A 21698-nucleotide genomic window follows, 5' to 3' on the forward strand; every position below is an offset into this window, starting at 1 on the left:
GTCGCGTTCTCAAGTGTGGACGGAGTCATGCAACCGCGTACCGTACCTCGACGCGTCAACACCGTACATCGAAGCGATCCATCGGTTGTCGGTAAAATGCCTTCGCATCAAAAGAAATTTGAGCGCGACAATGTACACCGCGAATTCATGTTTGGACTAGCTTGCGAATCTTTTATCGAATCTCCAGTCATTCAAAATAGTCAGTCTGTTATTTTGAAGGTTGAAGGTGTTTTTAAAGTTGAGTGCATCAAGATGGAATGGACGGAAGAGAATAGTTTACTCTTAATCGAAAATTATCGGGAAAAAGAGATATTATGGGATACAAATAATCCCAGATACTACAATAAGATAAAAAAAACGATGCATGGGAAGAGATTGCTTCTAAAATGCAAATTACAGTGGATGAGTGTAAAAAAAATGACCAATCTTCTATCTGGATTACGGAGAGAAAATCTTGCATCTTGCACATGCAAATTCAACTCAATTACTGCTGGAACGCTAAAATGTTTGGTACAAAGTACGGAGCGGTGTTCGGTTCGTTACTTATTTCAATGCCCCCTGTAACAACGTCGCGAACTTCTGTTGACCGCGTCGCTGTACGCGACGGGGTTCGAGACGGTATTCGGAGCATATGTGTACCCACCTTTAGGATTACAGTCTATTCCATGGATATACGACTGTTTTTATACGAAAACAATATACGAAAACAGTCGTATATTCATGGAATAAACTTTATGTGTGTAATAGGACTTTTCATCAGCTGCCATGTTTTTCGTACAGACAGATTTGACAATGACGTATAATATATATTTATACGCCATACTACATAATAATACGCCATACTATATATGAAAAACAATACGTACTAGTTTATCTATCTATATAAATGGCTAGGACGACAAGTCACACTGTTTGTCCAGTAAAGTAACTACGCCACCTAGGAAAGAAACTGAACTACCAATATCTGACATTTCAATCATATTTTGTATGATATATCTTGGTTCCTATGTTCTTAATTGGAAATTTTACTACTTCACAGTAATTAATTTTTTCGCAAAATTGTTAAAAATGTAGGTTACTGTAATTGTAATGTAAGATCAATGACGTATAATATATATTTATTATACGACATTATGTAAGATACATATATACACTTACTATAAAAATAAAATGACGTTTAACAAACGTCAACGTTTTACCAAAATAAAATAAAATTAAAACTAAATAAAATTAAATAAAGGTAAATAGAATTAAATAAAACATAATTACGTAAAATTAAATAATAATTAAATAAAATAAAGTAAAAGCTATACCTGTAAAAAGGGTGGTATACCGTTTCTGCTTCATTTCCCATGTAAAATCCCATAAGAAAATACTAGGGTTCATTCTGCTCATTTTTTGAGCGTTTTGTGGTGGGGATAGAACAGTTTGTCGGATCGTGACGTATGATACATCATTGGAAAGGAGAGGGGGCAGCGAATATGTCGAGACAGAAAAAATACACATTGCGGCATTGCCAAAAGAGCATTACACCATATCTTCTTTGTTATTGGTCCGATTAGAGCGTGTGATGCGTTAAATGAAAGGGAAGGATATAAAGAATATATTAAGATAGAAAAAACAGACAAGGCGACTACTAAAAGGTCACTACATAGTGTCTTCATTATTAATAAACGTATAGTTACATACGAGATTTCATAGGGTACTATGGATAAAAATAGTTAAACTACAAGACAAATTTTGATTTATTGAGTTAAATAAGGGCTCTGACTAAAAACAAAACAAACAACTGAACGAATCCTAACATGCGACATAGCAAATGAAAGGGGAGGAAATAACAAATAAAAAATAGAATTATAAGACAAATTTTGATTTATTGACTTCAAGAAGGCCTCTGGCTGAGTACAAACGAAATAACTGATTGAATCCTAACATGCGACATAGCAAATGAAAGGGGAGGATATAACGCATATAATTAGACATAAAAAACAAACAAGGCGACTATAATTTAAAATACATTCAATGGGTGAATTTCAGAGGTTTGATCGGTTGTTCGTTTGACATGTTTCAGAATTTTCATAAAATCCAATTTCCGGAATTCAAAGAATTTACATCTGAAATTGGCAGAAAACAAAATGTAAAATATTTGGGTATCCTTTGGTGATAGAAAAATTCTATCACACAGGCCAAGAGTATAAACAATATAAAAACTGGCTCTGGGCAGATCTAATGAGATTTTTCGAGGATTTTAACTTCAGAAGACCAACTGAATCAAATATGTACATATTAATATTAGTTAGACTGAGGACACTACTCGTAGCGATTCTCAGTAGTCAAGCGAAAGCAAAATAATTAAGTATGTGTAATATTTTTCAAATCCACTGTTTATTGGTCCTAATCTATGTAATGTAATGTAATCAATGTAATTGTATTAAAAAAATTCAATTCAAATTACTGGCAAAAAACTAATACTTACAGTAAGTAAACTTGTAGGCTTGTAGAAGGCTGTAAACAAATATCTATTCCTAGCATATTGCGGTGCAAAATGTGTATCACATAAGTGGGGCAATAGTTCAGGTCCAGAAGTAGTTGAATTGACTGATTCTGTGTGCGACGATTCACTTGTAGAATCACTATTGCTATCTCTTCTAGTACCTCTGGCTTCAGTGAGGCGTTGTCGCAACGAGGCTAATTTGTCTACACCAAGCTGTTTAAGGCTATATAGACGAGAGCGTGTCGAATCTTCTGACTAAAAACGTAATAATTAAATTAATAAAAATATATAACGAGTCGGAAGGCAAAGAACTAAACATATACGATTTTAAATTTGATTTAATGTAATGCTTCTAAATACACCGGCAACTGCATAAATAGTTGGAGAGCTGCAGACACGTTTGAATAGTCTATATTTGCAATTTTAATATCTATTATTGACATTTGGATATAATATTTATAAGTAAAAAACGCTTTTTCAAGAATACAGTAGAGGAATTTTATAAAGTGGAGAGAAAGTATTTCTATGGGTAGGTAGAAGCGTGAGCGAGAGCATATATCTTCAGCCGTCTGGCAAGCGTGATTTTTAGCAAATGGCAACTATGGGGAACTATTGTAACATGATGCGTTAGGCTGAGTTGCAGGCTACCAACGGGGTTACTGGTTGCGTATAGTGGACGGCCCTAAGATTGGAGGTTAACTGAAAAAATATTGAATAATCAGTCCTAAATCAAGCAGTGGCGATATTTGATGGTGTAGTGGGAATGTCCTAGGAAAGCATATTTAAAAATTGCTTCAGGGACACAAGGAAAGTAACGTGACATGGCGCTATTACCGCTAATAAATAAGCATAACTTAAACTGATGAAAGACAGCAGTTTCATCACATTAGAGCTATACCGCAAAATAAAAGACATTAAAACGATATACAGTAGGGCCTCGCTAATCCGGACTCCTTCTTGTTCGGTGATCGTTGTAATCCAGCCGGGCAATGGGGTTCGTGCGCGGGTGTAGGTGCGGGGTCTCCCGTGAGCCAACCTGTCGTCAGTCTTTTGTTTATCGCCTCTCGTGTTGGTATTGGTACAGTTTCAATTTAGCGCGCTCGGTAACACCATGGCGCCGCCACGTAAACATTCAATAATAAACAATAAAAGATAAATTGCGGGTTATAGAAATCTTAGATGAAGGTGACAGCTTCCCTATCATTGCTAGGACCATGGTATAGGCAGGTCAACTGTGGGCGACATAAAGAAAAACAAAGACAAAATCTTAAAGTTTGTAAGCCTAACATAACGTGGTTCCGGTTTACGAAAAACACTGAAGAAATCGGAAAATCCCGTTTTTAAAGATGCTTTGTTTCCGTGGTTTTTGTAACAAAGGCGATTACATGTTTCTGTAAGTGGTGATATGATTTGTAAGAAAAAATTTTCATTACCAGATTACAAACTCCAATATCGAGTTTAATGCAAGCCGGTGATGGTTGGACAAATTCAAAAAACGCCACGGAATAACAGCGGAACAAGAGCAGAATGCTGACGAATCTGGCTTGTACTGGCGATTATTGCCCGATCATACTTTAGTCTGCCAATGAGAAGTCGGCTTCCGGAAGGAAAACTATGAAGATGAGAGTGACATTCATGCCTTGTGCAAATGTGACTGGAGTTGTGTTGCTCCAATGTGCAAATTGGAGTTCCAATTACACCAGATAGGGTAGCGGGTAGATACTCATCTATGATCCCGATAGGTGACGTATCTACTTCAAGGATGCGCCCCTGCACACGCGAGCCTTGGTTTATCTCCTAATACCATACAGGGGAAACCATTGTCCTACCCTCAGTCCATATCCAAACCTACGTTTTCTCTCTCAGTACCCTGGATGGATTTACCGATAACGACCCTAGATTGAATATGGAAATGATTTTTGATTAACGAATAGGAAGATGGGCCTCCGAAGAGTAGGGGGTTGAGGCGCCGGGCCTGCTACCCGACACTCGGAAAAAGTCATTATGCAAAAACCAATCCAACACAGCCTCGGATTTTGGACGGAAACAAGGATATACGACTTAGGCGAAGAAAAAGGACTATAAGAATAGGAACGTGGAATATACAAGGAATCGCATCTAAACAAAATGAAATAATCCCAGAAATCGAAAGACTAGGCAGAGATATAATAGTCTTAAGCCAAACAAAAAAAAAGGTCAAGGAGAGGAAATTATAGGGAAATATACACACATATGGAGTGGAGTTTGCAAACATGAAAGAGCCGCAAAAGGAGTATCAATATTAATAAAAAATAAATGGAGAAAATACATACAAGACTACCAGCAAATAAATGAACGAATAATGGAAATTAGGATGAACATATTTGGACAACCAACAATAATTGTTGGAGTATATGCAATGAATGACAATGCGACCATAAGGGAAAAGGGAGATTTTTTCAACGCACTAAAAGATGTATTAGACAGGACAAAGGAAAAAGAAGATATTCTACTAATTGGAGATTTTAACAGCCACATAGGAAAGGATGATAAAGATATAGTGGGACGATTCGGAGAAGACGAAATTAGAAACGACAATGGAAGTCGGCTAATCGAAATATGTCGAGAACACGATTTAGCCATAACCAACACAAGATTCCAGCATAAAAACATACATAGATACACATGGGAAGAACCTAGTAGAAACCAAAGATCAATTATTGATTTAATAATAGTAAGAAAAGCCAGCAAAACAATAATACAAGATGTAAGAGTATACAGATAAGCAGAATGTGCAAGTAACCACCGATTAGTGCTAGGAAAATTCATATACACGGGAAGACGACAAAAAGACAATATCCAGAAAGATGAGGAGATGCAAAAAATCGCAAATACGAGGTATAAAGTAGAACTTCTACAACAATTTAGTACTCGAACACTATATCAGAACAACATAACAATACATATTTGGAGAAATACAGCGACGACTTAGAAGAGATGATTAAAAGAAAAAAAAGTGGATTTCATAAATGGCTAAGCGACAGAACCCCAGGAACACGGGGAGAATATGTTACCCTCAGACAACAAGTTAAACAAAGAATAAAGCTCGAGAAAAACGAATACTGGGAGAGAATGTGCAGAGACATAGACAACACGATAGGGTATAACAGATCAACGGAAGCATGGAAAAAAATAAAAAATATCAGAAGTAATAAACGAAGTAAAAATACCATACAGATAATTACATCAAAAGAGTGGACAAAGCATTACACAAAATTATTGCAGGAGAATAGGCCGGAGTATATCTCATACGACCCTGTGACAATAATAACTGAGGAAGCAGAAATCACAGAGGAAGATATAAATAAAGCACTAAAGAAATCCAAAAACAATAAAACACCAGGACCAGGGAACAAAAACTGCTGAAATATGGAGGCGCAAGGATAGTATCCTTTATACGAATGTTGTTCAATAAAATCGAAGCAGGAGAGAAGATTCCCGATGAGTGGAATTTATCATACATGTCCTCCATTTTCAAAAAAGGTGACAAAAGGTCACCAAATATCTACAGAGGGATCAGTGTAATGCCTTGAATAGCAAGAATCTTTTCATCAGTTATAAAAGAAAAACTAGAACAACACATGGACCATTATAGCGAAGAACAAGCCGGATTCCGAAAAGTCAGATCATGTTTGGATAATATATTCATTATGAAACAGGTGATTGAAAAGAACAAAGAAAAAACATTGAAACACATATGACCCTTATCGACTTAGAGAAAGCATACGATAGCGTGCCCAGAAAACAACTATGGGAAACAATGAGAAGCATGCGCGTTAGAGAGAAATGGGTGAATATAACACAAAGACTGTATAAAGAAACACAAGTGGAAATAAAGTTAGGTAATGAAATAACAAAAACAATCACCGCAACAAAAGGCCTCAAACAGGGATGTGGTCTCTCACCTACACTTTTTAACATATTATATATAGATCAGGCTTTGAAAAGATGGTATAGAAAATGCGGAACAATGGGCATACCAGTACAAGAGAATATATTACATTCACTACTTTTCGCAGATGATCAAGTCATTTTTGCACAAGACAGGGAGGATATGGAATATATGATAAGGAAATTAAAGGAAGAATATGAAATTTGGGGACTCAAGATAAATATGTGCAAGACCGAATACTTATGTATTGGACCCGAGGTTGCAGATTTGAACTTAAGTTTAGAAGAAGAGACTATTAAGAGTTGTAAGGCTTTTAAGTATTTAGGGTCAATGATTAGCCGAGATGGTACTTGTATGAAAGATATAGAAATGAAAATAGCACGGGGAAAACAAGCCACAAGAGCACTTCATGGAGTGATATGGAACAACACTCTGACCAAAGAAAACAAAAAGAGGATCTTTCAAAGTATAGTGATAAATATTACCCTATATGGAGCGGAAGTATGGCCAATGACAACAACAATACGAAATAAAATAAGAACCGTTGAACTGGACTTTATGAGAAGATGTCTACAAATCACAAGAGCGGATAGAATAAGAACGGAGGAAATATGGAACAGAATGGAAGTAAAATGCTCAATTACAAAAAAGTTGGAAAACAGAGCCCTGCAGTGGTACGGGCATGTACAAAGAATGCCAGAGCATAGGTGGCCGAAAAGAATATTAAACTGGGACCCGCCGGGAAGAAGACGGAGAGGAAGACCTGCTACAAGATGGAAAACATACGTCGGAAATGCTATGATAGATAGAGACCTTAGAGAAGGTGACTGGGAGAATAGAGTGCTGTGGAGGACGAAAACGGCGAACTCATAATGGGAAAAGCCGAAAAAGAAGATTACACCAGATAATTGTCCTGGACATCCACCAGCAAATGAACTTATCTCTGAAGACGGCAACATTTTTGCAATGTTCCTGCCACTTAACACCACGGCCTGTATACGACCAATGGATCTGAACGTTATACAAAATGTGAAGTTAAATTACCGCAAATCCCTTTTGGTTAACTGTCTTGCATTATGTTTTGACAACCTCATCGACACATACAATCGATATGTTTAAAGGACACTGTTTTTCTTTTGGCTAATTGCTGGGCCGATGTTAAGGCATTTCTAATAAAATTAACAAATCATGGAAGAATTTGCACTCTGAATTTCTCACTGATTATGATGAACCAGAAGATGATTTTCCCTTATCCCAGATATTTGAGGGGACCCAATGATCCTCAAATAAGTGAGGCAGAACCTCAAGAATGAGCTCCTGGTGGTGCCGAAAGTGAGATACAAAGAGTTTCAGAGCCGCAATTAGAGCATTGTTACTCACAACAACAAAGCAAAATTGAACCATTTCGAGCACATAATGAAAAGTCCAAAATAATAACTTCTTCAAAATATAATTGAGGTAGATACCGTAGAAGAGGAAGAAAATAAATATCATGAGAATGAACATGCCATTGAATTGCCTGAGAATACAATACAGCATTAAAAAATATACTTACTTGTGTATAAGCTTCTGGAGGCCAAAGATAACCAGTAGAATGCTGCTCTAATACTAAACGCCACTGTTGGCCACTGGAACCATTAATCTGAAATTTTTGTAACAAACTTCATAAATTATTCAAGTTACACTGTAATGACAAAATAAATTTCCCTTGGTTACACTCCGTGTAGTTTAAAGGATATAATATTGCTAGCTTTATGCCCCAATCACCGATTATATCTGCTACACTTGCACATTAATAAACAAAAATAAATATTGTATTAGATATTATACCAACCAGTAAAGATATTATCTCCAAATTGTTGTCATGACAAATGTTAAGGCTATCCACAATCTCACCAATAGTACAGCTTCCTAAGCATCTTCCATCCGTCAGACTTATGAGAACTATAGTTCCATTCTCAAATCCAACCAAAGCATTCTGATTGCAATCCAAGGTTTGCCACCAGATAGCACTAGTTGGTTTTGAATCAGGAATTTGAAGGGGTCGAGGAAAATGTGTTATGTCAGTCAAGGACCACTTGCAGTCAATTTTTTGTTTTTTGTCAACTAGACTTAAAGCTGGTATTATGTAGAGGGAACAGTCTAAAGCTAAAATCGAAATTTATTAGTGAAAACGTTTTACATAGTGACATATTTAAGAACATAGGGATGGTTATAATTTTAAATGATTCTACAATAATCAATTATGACTGCACACTACTTTTACTTATGTATCTACGGACTTTAATATTGCCTTTATTTTTCTGCTCTATGTTGGATAGCGTTGCAATATAAATATTTTAAATTTTTGGTGTCTTATATTGTTGACATATGGCACTGAGACATAGACCATAGACAATGCCTGCTCGCTAGTAATATACTTATTTTTATTTCCTCTTTTATGGGATTATCATTTGTCATGAGACAGCCTAGAAATATGAATTTATTTACAATCTCAAAGTTTTAATTCCTCACGCTAAAGTTTTGATCAGTGCTTGTATCTCTAGGACTGCTATTTGGTATAAACATAATTATTTTAGTTTTTCCTTAGGTAAGCACTTCCTAGAGTTTTCAGTCAGTGGAACAATCAGGTCTAGATCATCAGCATATACCATAGTTTAGTTGATTTATTAAAGGAAGTTTCTCTATTGTATAATTCGGCATCTTTCACAGTCTTATCATCTTCAACATAACTCCACATGTGTTCCAGAGGCTTGTAAAAAATAAATAAATTTTTATAAGTCTAATTATTTTATCGGGGATGTTAAGTTCACTCATATAGTTTACATCTTAGGGCGCTGTAATATTTAGCGCTGATCTATCCCATTGTACATCTACCCGTACATCTACTTAGGTGTTCACCAAGGAGTTCTTCCACATATTCACTTAGATTACTTTATAATATGTTAGAGAATACCTTATATATTATGTTCAAGATAGTTATACACTCCAGTAATGAATACTGATGATCTGGGAATTATAGTAAGTCTCCTAACCGGACACTGCCGCCTCAAGAAATACATGAATAAAATCGGACTGACAGATAGTGCGAATTGCAGATTTTGTCAGGCTGATGACGAGACAGTGGAACACTTTCCGTGCAGCTGCCCAAAGTTGGGTAGGGTAAGGCTCAATACATTTGAGCATTCATAAGGTTTCTCCTTTTGTTTTTTTTTTAAGTTATTTTTGCTACTGCGTCAAGTTTGTGGGAGTTTGAAGAACGTAAAGGAATTACTTTAATTACAGTGTTGTTAATATTGTCAATAATACCCGTTAATGATGTTTTTGGTTTTGTAGCTTTTATGAACCTGTAGAAGTGTAAAGGTCCCAATTCACAGCCTTTAGTTTCCAGATATTATGCTTTACTTGTTGAATATATGCGTTATTTCTAAATTGGATGTATTGATAGGTGGTTCGATCCATATGGTCCTCCTAAAGTCGACCATCTAATTTGTTGCGCTAGGTTATGACTGGACAGTCAAGTCAATAGCTGATTTCTTACTATTCACTAATGTGAATCGGCATTTTAAATGATCAAATTAGTCTTTGATTGCTTCCAAAAGAACTTTACCACCTACATTGTCTTATTTTCCATTCCAAACTGAATTATGAGCATTAAAATCGCCCACAATTATAAAAGATTTGGAAATTTGTTCGAGAAAATTTATCCCTTGTTACATTGATATTAGAGATCTTGGTTTAACATAATATATTGAAACTAAGTATATTTTTTAATTGGTATGTGGGATGTTAAATGAATATTATAATTTATAATATTTTAATAGAAAACGATTTGTGCAGTATTTCTGCACTTCTTCAGTTTTACTGATAATTAATAGATTAACCTATTAATTTTTTATTATCTCAAATTATGTACCTTTACATTGTTTTACATATATATATATATATATATATATATATATATATATATATATTTATATATATACCTATATATATATATATTTATATATATACCTATATATATATATATATATATATATATATATATATATATATATATATATATATATATGATATACCGATTATATTATGTGATGAGATGATGGCTGTTACTTACCAATAAGTAGAACTTAAGAAGTGGAGAAATACTGCATGAAATGTTTTATATAAAAAGATTCAAACAGCATTTTCTGTTCGTTATGGGTTTGCTCCTCGTCTCAAGTTCTTTGCTCCATAACTTTATGGTTTTTTTAAGTAATATTTTCACATTCATCATCAAATCAGCTATTGCGTGGTGTGTAACTTTCTCTCCCGAGGACATTATGCACTGTTTGCTTAATTGTTGATTGCGCTTTTTGCAATTACAGAAGTTCATTTTCCTCACTTGTGGCTGTATTTTTTACTTTTGTATATTCGCTCACACTGTCTCACCATGAAGGATTATATTATTTTATTGCGTTTTTGTAAAGTGTAGGATATATAAAAATTGTAGACGAAAATCCAAAACATAAATACAGGACTATAAATACTCTTAGAGAACTGTCATATTTAACAAAGGAGTTGGGTATATATGGTTTTTATAGTACAGTATTAGTACACAGTAACAATTTATTTATTTATTTATTTTTTAATTATCTGCATCGATCATGCAAAGTTATTAATGGAAATTACAATGATTGTTTCTCAAAATATGCAAATCAGCAGTTAGCCTCAAGTTCTACCAATATTTTATTGAATATACTTACAGACTACCAACAACCATGTTGCAGAAGGATCAAAACAAAGTGCTTCAATTTGCTTAAAGCTATCATTAAACCATGGTATCCTTCTCAAAACAGGTGTTAGCTCTCCATAGGTATAGTACAGGACTACATCACCCTCACTAAAATAAGAAAAAAAAATTAAAAATAAACTCTACATTGGGAAGTTTTGGCATATCAGCAGAACTTATTTTTTAATTTATTTTAAATTAGCTTAAATAAGAAATAATTTCATGTAAATTCTAAAATTTAACATTAAATTTTGTAAACAAAAGATTTATCCAGGAGTTTTCAGATTAGGAAAGGTTTTATCAACATGTATATGTACATGTTAATACATATGTATTTGTTAATAAATATTTGACACTGTGCAAGAGAAATTACCATGAGGGAATTCAAACTGAAGCATATCAGTATATGCATAGATAGCCAAACAACCACTGGGGCTCTTTGAAGTTCTAAGGTGGACACTATAAATGAAAGAGCTGATGAACTTGCCAGCACTAGGGCCAGCAATGGGAGAGAAACCTAGATCTTAAGGCAACATAACTATCAAATAAAAAAAATATTAAATACAGTAAAACCTCCCTTAACCGAAACCTTTTTAACTGAAACATCGTTTAACCGAAACGGCTGACAATTTCAATCATTTCGTCAATAAAAAGTAAATGTTTGTCGCAAAACGTAAACAATTCCGGTAATTTCACTCACCAATTGATGTCTATGTGTGTTGGGAAATCACAAAAACTAAGAGCTCTAAAAGATATTTCCGAAAAGGCATTTTAAGGTATAGAAGCCAAAAAAGTTCATGGATGTTGACCACTTTATTTTTAGAATGGTTTGAAAATGAATTAGTCTCAAGTGTAAAATCCTTTTTAAAATCAAAAAACCTTCTCATCAAAGCATTGTTGCTTGTTGACAATGCGCCCTCACCCTCAAAATCTACAAAATAGTGACAATTGTCATAGAGACATTAAAGCGACATTATAGAGAAGCATTCTTAAGACATCTGTTATTACAGGAGACGAATTAATCCAAAAGTGTTCCCGAAATTCTCAAATCTTTAACAATAAAACTAAACTAAAATAAAAAATTCTCAAATCTTTAACAATAAAACTAAACTAAAATAAAAAATTCAACTTTGGAAAAATGCTGGAACAAACTTTTGATAAGATTTTGATTGACGATCCTGAAGAAAAAAATGGTAAGAAAAGGACAGAAGAAATTAAACCTTTCATTAAAAATTTGCCTGGACATGACGAAATTAACTAAGAAGAGATACGTGACTGGTTAGCAGCTGATGACTCAGAACGTGAATTCATCGACCAGGACATCATTGATATGATTCTTTATCAAGACAACCTGAGCATATCAGATGACGAAGATGACGACCCAAGAGGCAACAGGCAGCACAAGACCGTCGATGAGATTTTCAATGCTTTAGAGAAAAGAATTTTATACAGTAGGCGTAATTAGTTAGGGACACAACTAAATTCTTAATTTTTGTTGTCATTACATAAAGTTTTGTCCTTTTCAGATTGCTTTACATTTTGTCGAACAATCGAATGAGGCAAACTCATGACGTTCTACAAATTAACGATGGAGGGAGAGAGAAACATCGTTGTCAAACGAAAACGCAAAAAAAAATAGCAGATTTCTTTAAAAAAGCATGTTAAACTTGTTCATCTTCCTTAATTTTATTTTGGATTTACTTATTAGAAAACATTACGAAATCAACTCATAGTATTTTTTAATACCAATACTTTGATCAAGAATATTATAAAAAACGATGTTATTTTTAACCGAAACTCTTGTTATCCGAAACGGCCTCCCCCCAATTATTTCGGTTAACGGAGGTTTTACTGTAAATACATTTTCTACAAATAGATATTGTAAAAATATTGAGTTCAGTTAAGGAATCTGTGGTACCAACAATAACGAACCATCTGGAACCAACATGAAATGATATTATATAATTTTAGGCAAGTTAAATAGCAATGTAGGCCTACCTCAAGCCGGTTTTTAGTAAAAATGGAAGTTGTTTCAGTAACATCCTGAACATGCATGGGCTACAATGCCAGCTAAAGAAAGAAAAAAAGCGTGGATCTGAACACAACATAACTTACTGGAAAAGTATACTTGGTCAAGAATATGGCAAAATTTATATTGAACAGACATGTGCTAATAGGGCTAAATTAACTGTCTTCCTTATTGGATATGTGCCATCTGCATACAATAAGACTGTTTCATTTCAGTATGACCAGTTTACAATAATAGAAGGCTTCCACAAAAATACATGTAGATGTAGACATTAACAAGTACATACCTATACAGTAGAAGGTATCATAATATGGTAAACTAGTACATAAAAACATACATTTACATCTGATACTTATTGATGATTATGGAAAGAGGAGAGATTATTATTCTTTACTTGTAACGTTTTTAGATTTATCAAAGGCATTCAGAAGTTAAGAGCACTCAAATTTGTTGCAGACATTGGAAACATATGGGATCTTGAGACTGGCTTATCAGTAGATCAGTGTTTACTTAGCAGGACTAGCAAAAAGTAGTAGTAGAACACGGAGGAGTCTAATACTACTCTGAGGAAGTCTTAATATAGGAATTTCACAGGGCATATATAAATGGTCTAGCAGTGAACCTTGTAAAATATTGTAACTATTTGTTCGTACAAACTTTGCTGATGACACAAATATATTACACTGGTGAACACACAGTTTGCTGCCGGAAATTTTTTTACTGTTTCTAGGTAATTTGGGCCTGCTGAATCCAAAAATGCCACCAGATTTGCTCCATCAGATCGTTTTCAGGAAATACAACAGATCACATGTCTAACATATAGGGTAATTAAACGCAGCACTAGCTACATATATGTAGTGCTGCTACCAATTAAATAAACAAAACACTAATAAAAAGTAAGATATTGATTGTACAATAATGTACTTACAAAAATCATCACACATATCTGCCAAAAAAACTTAACTTTTCATCTAACCAGCATCGCAGCACAAATCTGCTATTCAGCGTCACCTAAAAACTTCCTTTTATATGATTTTTTTGAAAAGGCTTTAAAAGGACGGCCCCTTTGAAGACTTCAGCAGTAATCCGCCATCATGTGAGTGTCCCATCTCCCCTGATACCTCTCTTCCATCATTTTGATATCTTGGTGGAAGCGTTCCCCTTGTTCCTCACTAAGGTCACCAAGATTTTCTGGGAAACTGAAGTGGCTGTGGAGGTAATGAATTTTAATACTCATATGACAACCGTGTTTGTTAAAATTGTTGAGCATTTCTTCCACTATATCCCGGTAATTTTCCAATTTATTGTTTCCAAGAAAATTTTTCACAACTTTCACAAAAAAGCACCATGCATTACATTTAATTTCAGTCATCGATTCTGTAAAATGCGAATCTTTTATAAGTTGTCTCATAAGTTTATAAATGAGGCCCATCAAATATTCCGGCTAAGTGCTATATTCACAAAGTGCAGGGAATTTGCTGGACAAGTATTCAAAACAAGGACGATTCTGGTCTAGGGCCTTTACAAATTGTTTCGTCAGCCCTAGTTTAATATGTAACGGAGGTAATATTATTTTCTCTCAGTTATCCGATGCTTCGTTAACTACATTAGCTTCTCCTTGAACTAATGCATCTCTGAGATGCCATTTTCTTCTACTCTAGTGTTGGTCCTTAGCCCTGCTATCCCAAAGACACAAAAAAAATGATATTTTGTAAAATCAACACAGATCGCCCCCTGATGTTGGTCATACTTGATGTTTTTTAGCACCAGCGAAATTGTTTTATATTCTTCTTCCCTTTTTGTAGAATGTCCAATTGGTATACTTCCATATTTGTTGCCATTATGTAAAAAGACACACTTTAAACTTCGTTTGTAACTGTCGATAAAAAGACGCCAGTGACCTGGTGTATATTCCGATACACCAGATCACTTAGCTCTTCCTGAGTAAAGAGTTCAGGACGTGTTGACTACTCTTCAAAATCACTGTCGTCTTCCTCAAATCTATTAGTCTTTAGTTCATCAGATAACGTTTCGACATTATCCTCTGATAACGTAGCTATATCTAAATATTGGATTGGGTATGTGTTCAAGCTGATGTGGAATTGGTCTTACTGCTGAATCCAGGTTAGGATATGTCCACGTATGTCGATTGTTACGATTAAGGCCCTTTATATTCACAAGACAGAAATAGCAATCGTCAAAATGATTTTTTTGTTCCCTCCATACCATTGGTACACCAAACTTTAAACATTTTCGTTGTCCTTTCGTCCACTGTCGCATGTTTTCAAGACAAATTTTGCACACTACATGTGGAGCCCAGAATTTATCTTGATCTCCTAAATGAACACCAAAATAGGCTTCATATGCCCTTTTTATAAAATCACAAACTGGTTTTATGCTTTCCTTTACAATGTACTCGCTACATATGTAGCAAAAAACGTCCGGGTTATTCACACAACAACGCCTGCTTGTAGAAGCCATGGTTTTCAGTTGTCAAAAACAAACTCTTGCATCGAAACTCAAGTTCAAACTAAATTTTACAATAGAATGCAGTTGACTTTATAGGAATTTATTAAGGCCGTTTCAGAGAAAATACTATTTACTTATCGGACAATAGTTAAAAAGCAATGAGCGCTAATTTCAAGATATGGGCATTTCCGAAAAGTACACTTTAATTAGAAGTCATTAGTATGTATTTGTATCAGAATTTGTTAAGTTGGTTTATAAATATATTGCAGTTATAGTGGTGGAATATACAGAAATGTAAGAATATTTAAGTATTTGATGAGTATGTTATATCTCGAAAACTAGAGCTGATACAAAAAAAAGGTTTGTATTTTTGGAATCAGCATAGTTAAATTAACCAAAATCAGTTGATTTTTTTTCGGCAGCAAGACAAAAATTTTTTTTTGTTGGGCTGTGTTATCTTTGTACAAGCATCCAGAAATTGAAAACAATATTTTAGAGGAAGCTCAAATGTGGTTCACTGTAAATAACATCACAGTACCAAAGGATATTTAGATAAAGGAAAAGGCACACAGAAAAGTAAATAATAGCAAATATCTGGGTATACACATATCAACTAGTATTTAGATTTCAAAACACATGGTCAATTATACACTAAGTTGTGTACTTCAAAATCAGGTTCTTATACAATTTGCAATTCTTTTCTGGAAAGGATAGACTAAATTCAAATGGTGGATGCTTTATTTCAGAACATTACATATCCAATACAGTGGTCTGTCTCTATATGGTGGTTTCCTCAGCAAAAGTGTTAAATACAAGGGCAAATTAAGAATTGAGTATTATGACTGTAGCAGGGACATAGACATTTATAAATACCTTACATTTCTCTTCAAAAATAAAAATAAATTTGAAATAAACATAATAAAGCATAATTATGATAAAGAAAGTCACAGCACGAGAAATCTCTAACATATCTTATAATAAACCATAAACCATATTTGGTCTATGACTATCTCTAGAGGGATGCTTTTTATTTTTATGCCTTCCTTTGACAATTTTGATAAATTATACATATATATATATATATATATATATATATATATATATATATATATATATATATATATATATATATATATATATATATATATATAAATATATATATTACTCATTTTTTATTTACACAGCATTGATAAGCAGTAAGTATTAGATTGTATTTTTATTAGATTTGTATCACATACTGTTTTCTTTAACTGTATTCAATATAAATTATTTATTGTCAACCTAATCTTGAGAATAAAGCTAACTCTATTTTTTATTTTATTCAATTGTATCTTTACATCAAAGAGCGATTTTTAATAGTAGAAATTTCTGCAAATTTATGATTTAAGATGCATCTGTTGGCTCACAATGGATTTTACTGGTATTTTTATATGGAAAATTGGAAACAGATAAATGTGTCAGCTCATGTTTGTTAAACTAGGTATATTGACTAAAAAAATTACATATTTTTATAAGCATGTCAAATGGTAATTGGGTAATATCATTTCTGTATTAGCCAAATGAGTAATCCTTGTAATTGAATGCAATATTTCATTTTTATGGATTGATTTTTATACATGCTTATTTGTTGTGATTCTTTCATGTCTTTGCAGAAGTCTTCTATTTAAAAGGCAGATATTGTGAAAAACAACATTTGTTTGTTCACATAAAATCATTTTCATAGCATCATAACTTAAGTAATATATGAGAGACATTATGGATGCTTTGCTAAATAAATATTTTTTATAGATATTATATGGGTACTGTATTTGTAACTGTTTTGCAACCTATTCAAAATATGATTTAATTCCATATAAAAAGAACAAGTATTCAAAGATTTTGATACATATTGAATTATTTAATTCATCCACATATGTTTTATTATTATCAAAAAAATAATTATACTTGATATAATTCTTCTATAATTTTTTCATTGTGTGCACATCAACAAAGTAAACTGTTCATAAATTTGAGTGAATGGAGGAGAAAATATATATTAGATATGTATATATGTAATAAATGCAACATAAATTTATATATTATTGTAAATATATTCTTTTATAACATAGGGCACTTTATTCTGATGTTTCAGATGTAATGTTTTTCAGCGACATTTTTAATTTACCTTAAAGTTTAATTACTTATTCGTCAAATAAGGTAGATGATAATTGAACAAAATACAAGAATTATTCAACATTACCTAGTTAATAAAGCTAATAATTGTTTCACCCCATTTTCACATCTTGCACATAATTTTATATTTATATTTTCTAAAAGTGGCTTGATTTCAAAAATATCGTGTGCTGAATTGACTGACATATTATATTCTGTAGCTTTTCTTTGGTATCATGTTAATCTTTTATTTAATAATATCCAGTTTTCTGTTTAAAAACATTTTCCTTTGGTTTTTTTATTTTGACACTGACCAATGACATGACGTTTAAAATTGACAGCAAAATGACAGTGATATTAAAAGGGAGACTTTTAAAAATAGTGTCTTATCTCTCTTTAGTATTTGGTAGTATAAAGAGATAACTTTATTGCTTTGAAAGGACAGAAAGAAGAGTAAAAATTATTTTCGCAGCCATTTTATTTTGTCCCCTTTTGTCCCTACGCTACTTTTCAATAGATGGCAGTCAATGTATGCAGTAATAAATTTTTAAAATACAGGGGTAATAAGTATTTATGTATTAGTTTTACCACATAAATAATTTTTAATATATATTTTTCCAAAACAAACTTGATTTAAAAAATCGAACAAATTGTCTGAAATACTAATATTATTTCTTGATATCTAGTTATTTGATTTAAATTAATAACTTCCCTTGCTTTGAAAACTTACTTTCATGAAATTTCAATTAAATCTCAATATGGTTCTGAAACTATATTTATTGGGAATAAATCACTATTTTATGGAATACCATTAAATATAGTAATAGGTGTATTACTTAATATTGTACTGTAAAGTGTAAAGATAAAAGAATACCATACCAAAATTCCTCTAAATTGGAATTTATAAAAAAGCCAAAATATCACAAATTTCATTGATGCATCTTCCATTTAATATTTTGAAGGACACCTTTTTGCTTCTTAAGAGTGCCTTTTCTTTCCTTCCTCTTGCATACCTAGAACCAGTGATCGTATGAACCATTGATTCAAAGCTTGCGACTATTCTCTTAAAACCTCGGAAAGCTCTTCAATTATCACTGGCTTGGGATCAAGGAGATTAAGCTATAGTTGAAGACGATCGCAGATTTCCTTCCAATATTCCCATTGGAGTACAGTCTGGCGAACGAAGTGGTCACTTCATACGCGTAGGTAATACTGAGCTCTTTTTAAACTAAATTCACCATTGATGCTCGGTGAGGTCGAGCGTTATAATTCACAAGAACAAAATTTGTGCCACCTTGACAAGCAAATGGGTCAACTATCGGATGAATAACTACTGTGGTATATCTATGATTATTAGTTTGCCTGTTAAGAATATGTAGCTCCGTGTGCGACTCCAAAAGAAATTACCTACACCTCAGACAGTAACATATCCTGCAAATATAAATAAAGCTTATGAATGATACAAGTTAAATTAAGCTCATCCGTAAAAAAAAACAGTTACGCCATTGTGTTGCATACAGTCCAGTACTTCTAGGGTTACCACGGTTGGCACTTGTTAACTGTAGATGTCCAGCGGATCTTCTGGTACTAACTTCACATTAAGCCTGAATAATTATACTGTGAGAAAGTTGAATATTTGGACCATTTCTTGTTGAGTAGGATTACCTTCGTACAAAAAGGTTACCATGGCGGTAAGGTTGTAGTATTTTTTACCGCTCAAAATAGTTTTTCCATTCATTGTTCATATAATTTTTTACAGACCCTTTGGAATGTCTCGTATATACGTTTGACACAATTTTTAAGAGGCGATGCGGCATAAAAGAGAACCTTACGCCATTTTCCAAATTTATGCTAAATACACACTAATTAAAAAATCACACGATTAAATAATCACTCGATTAAATAATAATAATTTTTTCTATGTAAGGAACCTTTTTTTATTTTTGCTTTTAATTGAAGCACTTGGAACACTTACCGCTAGTTACAACACGCGGTTTACCCCATAAAAAAATTGTTGCAGGCTAAATGGTAGGGAATAAGTCCCAGCATCGCTCTTTTATAGCAAGAGTGCCACTTTGAAAGTTGGTTTTGCGGGAAGTAATATTATCACTAATGATATATATGTTCAGCTGTTCAGCTCCAATTTCTCGTTCGTTTCTGGTAACCAAAAGCCAGACCGTACAAAACTGTAAGTTATTTTAATTTTTCTTTATCTACAGAACCTATTATACGAAATATAAATGACCATATTTACTGTAGAAGTCTACAGATTACGTGTAATAAACTTTCACGTGATATATTATCGAATTTTTTTTATTCGGTTGAAAGGTCTCTTGACGGTATTATGTTTGTCACGGCTTCGTTGGGTGACGGGCATCCGAAACGTCTAATTTTCCATGACTCTGGCGAATAAATCAGGCTGAATTTGACCAATGATATGAGTTACGTTGGCTTTAAGGGCCGCTGTAACGTGTGACTTGTTTGCGTAGACCTGCAACTTAAGAAAACACAACAAAGAGTCTAACCGAGTGAAATCGAAGGATCCCGGTAGCCAGTTCACGTCACCTCCACGTGAGATGCTCTCAAATTGCTTGTGCAGAATGTCTAATGTGGCATGAGCTGTGTAACACGTAGAGTCGTCCTGTTTAAACCACATGCCGTTGGTATCCATATTATCAAATTCAGACGAAAAGAAGTTGTTAATCATCAACCTTTAAAGCTTGCCGGTGACGGTAATGGCCTGGCATTCCTTTACCTTCAGCTCCTGGGTCAGTTGAATTTTGTACCGGTGTAGGCCCAAGCCACGAAGCAAAATTCGCCAAGTTGTAGTCTATGAAAGGCCGAGTTCTGGTAAGCGATGTGAAATCGACTGCCTCGGATTCTCCTGCATACTGTCATAGATACTATAATGTTTTAGTGATGTTTTCGGAAGATCTTGCGTTTTGTACGAGTGTTGATTTTGCTTACTGAATCAGTGGACTCAAATTTATCCACCACTATGTGAATATTCCTCTCAGTAGGGGAGACCGGGGAGAGTTCGGACCATTTTTAAAAATTAATTTTTATTAGAAAAGTGTATTGATATATTTACCTTTTAAAGTAGTTAACTTAAGCTTCCAAGGTTCAGGCATAACCAATCAAGAGCAGAATATATCAAATCAATAAATTAACAACAAAAATAAAAAAATATTGCAGGGGGTCATTTGTCCGAAGTCTCCCCAGAAACGGGGAGACTTCGGACTAGGAACTGGGAGACTTCGGACAGTACAACATATGTTACTTATAAAAATGTATTTAAAAAAAATAGACATGTTTAGATATTAAAAAATTAATGCAATGAATAATCTTCTAAATCTGTATTAAAATAGATCATATTTTCATATCTTTGACGTGTATCTTTCAAGGGCTTCGGTAAAATACATTTTATGTCTTCAAATATAACAAAAGCATCTTCTTCAGTGGAGATAAACCGATTAGAAGTGGCATGTTTTTTATAAAATTTTACGTCGTATCCTTTTATCTGTTTTTCCTGAATTTCTGCAACATAGTGCCGAAATGTAGCTGGTGTTTTTCCATAAACTCTGGCAATTATAAACTGACCATTTGCAATATTTGTTTCTTCTGTATCCACTTCGTCATCTTGCTCTATGAAGTCAGAGGATTTTTCATTGCTCATTATGTCTTCAGAGGAAGAAGAAGAAGATGTTTCAACAATTTTTTTAGTGACTTTCTGTCTTTTTTTAGGATTTACTTTCCTTGTAACAGATCGTTTTAGTTTCCTGTTGGCAATTTCGTCTTTTTCTGGAGTATCCGTGGCAATGATACATTTGCCCTTAGGCCTCCCTCTATTTGA

General features: G+C 33.6%; 1 protein-coding gene across 1 annotated transcript in view; it reads right to left on the reverse strand.

Annotated features, from left to right (window-relative positions):
• Positions 1-18158, reverse strand: part of ca (RCC1 and BTB domain containing protein claret) — a 99689-nt gene extending 81531 nt beyond the window's left edge. The window contains exons 1-5 of the mRNA XM_072523079.1: positions 17934-18158; positions 11171-11307; positions 8260-8573; positions 7981-8067; positions 2477-2749 (exon numbers count right to left, since the gene is read on the reverse strand). Of these exons, the coding sequence (XP_072379180.1) occupies positions 2477-2749; positions 7981-8067; positions 8260-8573; positions 11171-11307; positions 17934-18052 (930 nt within the window). The 5' untranslated portion in view covers positions 18053-18158. The remainder of the gene's footprint in view (positions 1-2476; positions 2750-7980; positions 8068-8259; positions 8574-11170; positions 11308-17933) is intronic.
• Positions 18159-21698: the final 3540 nt, after the last annotated feature.

This window comes from Diabrotica undecimpunctata, chromosome 2 (genome assembly GCF_040954645.1).
Source record: "Diabrotica undecimpunctata isolate CICGRU chromosome 2, icDiaUnde3, whole genome shotgun sequence".
NCBI lineage: Eukaryota > Metazoa > Arthropoda > Insecta > Coleoptera > Chrysomelidae > Diabrotica > Diabrotica undecimpunctata.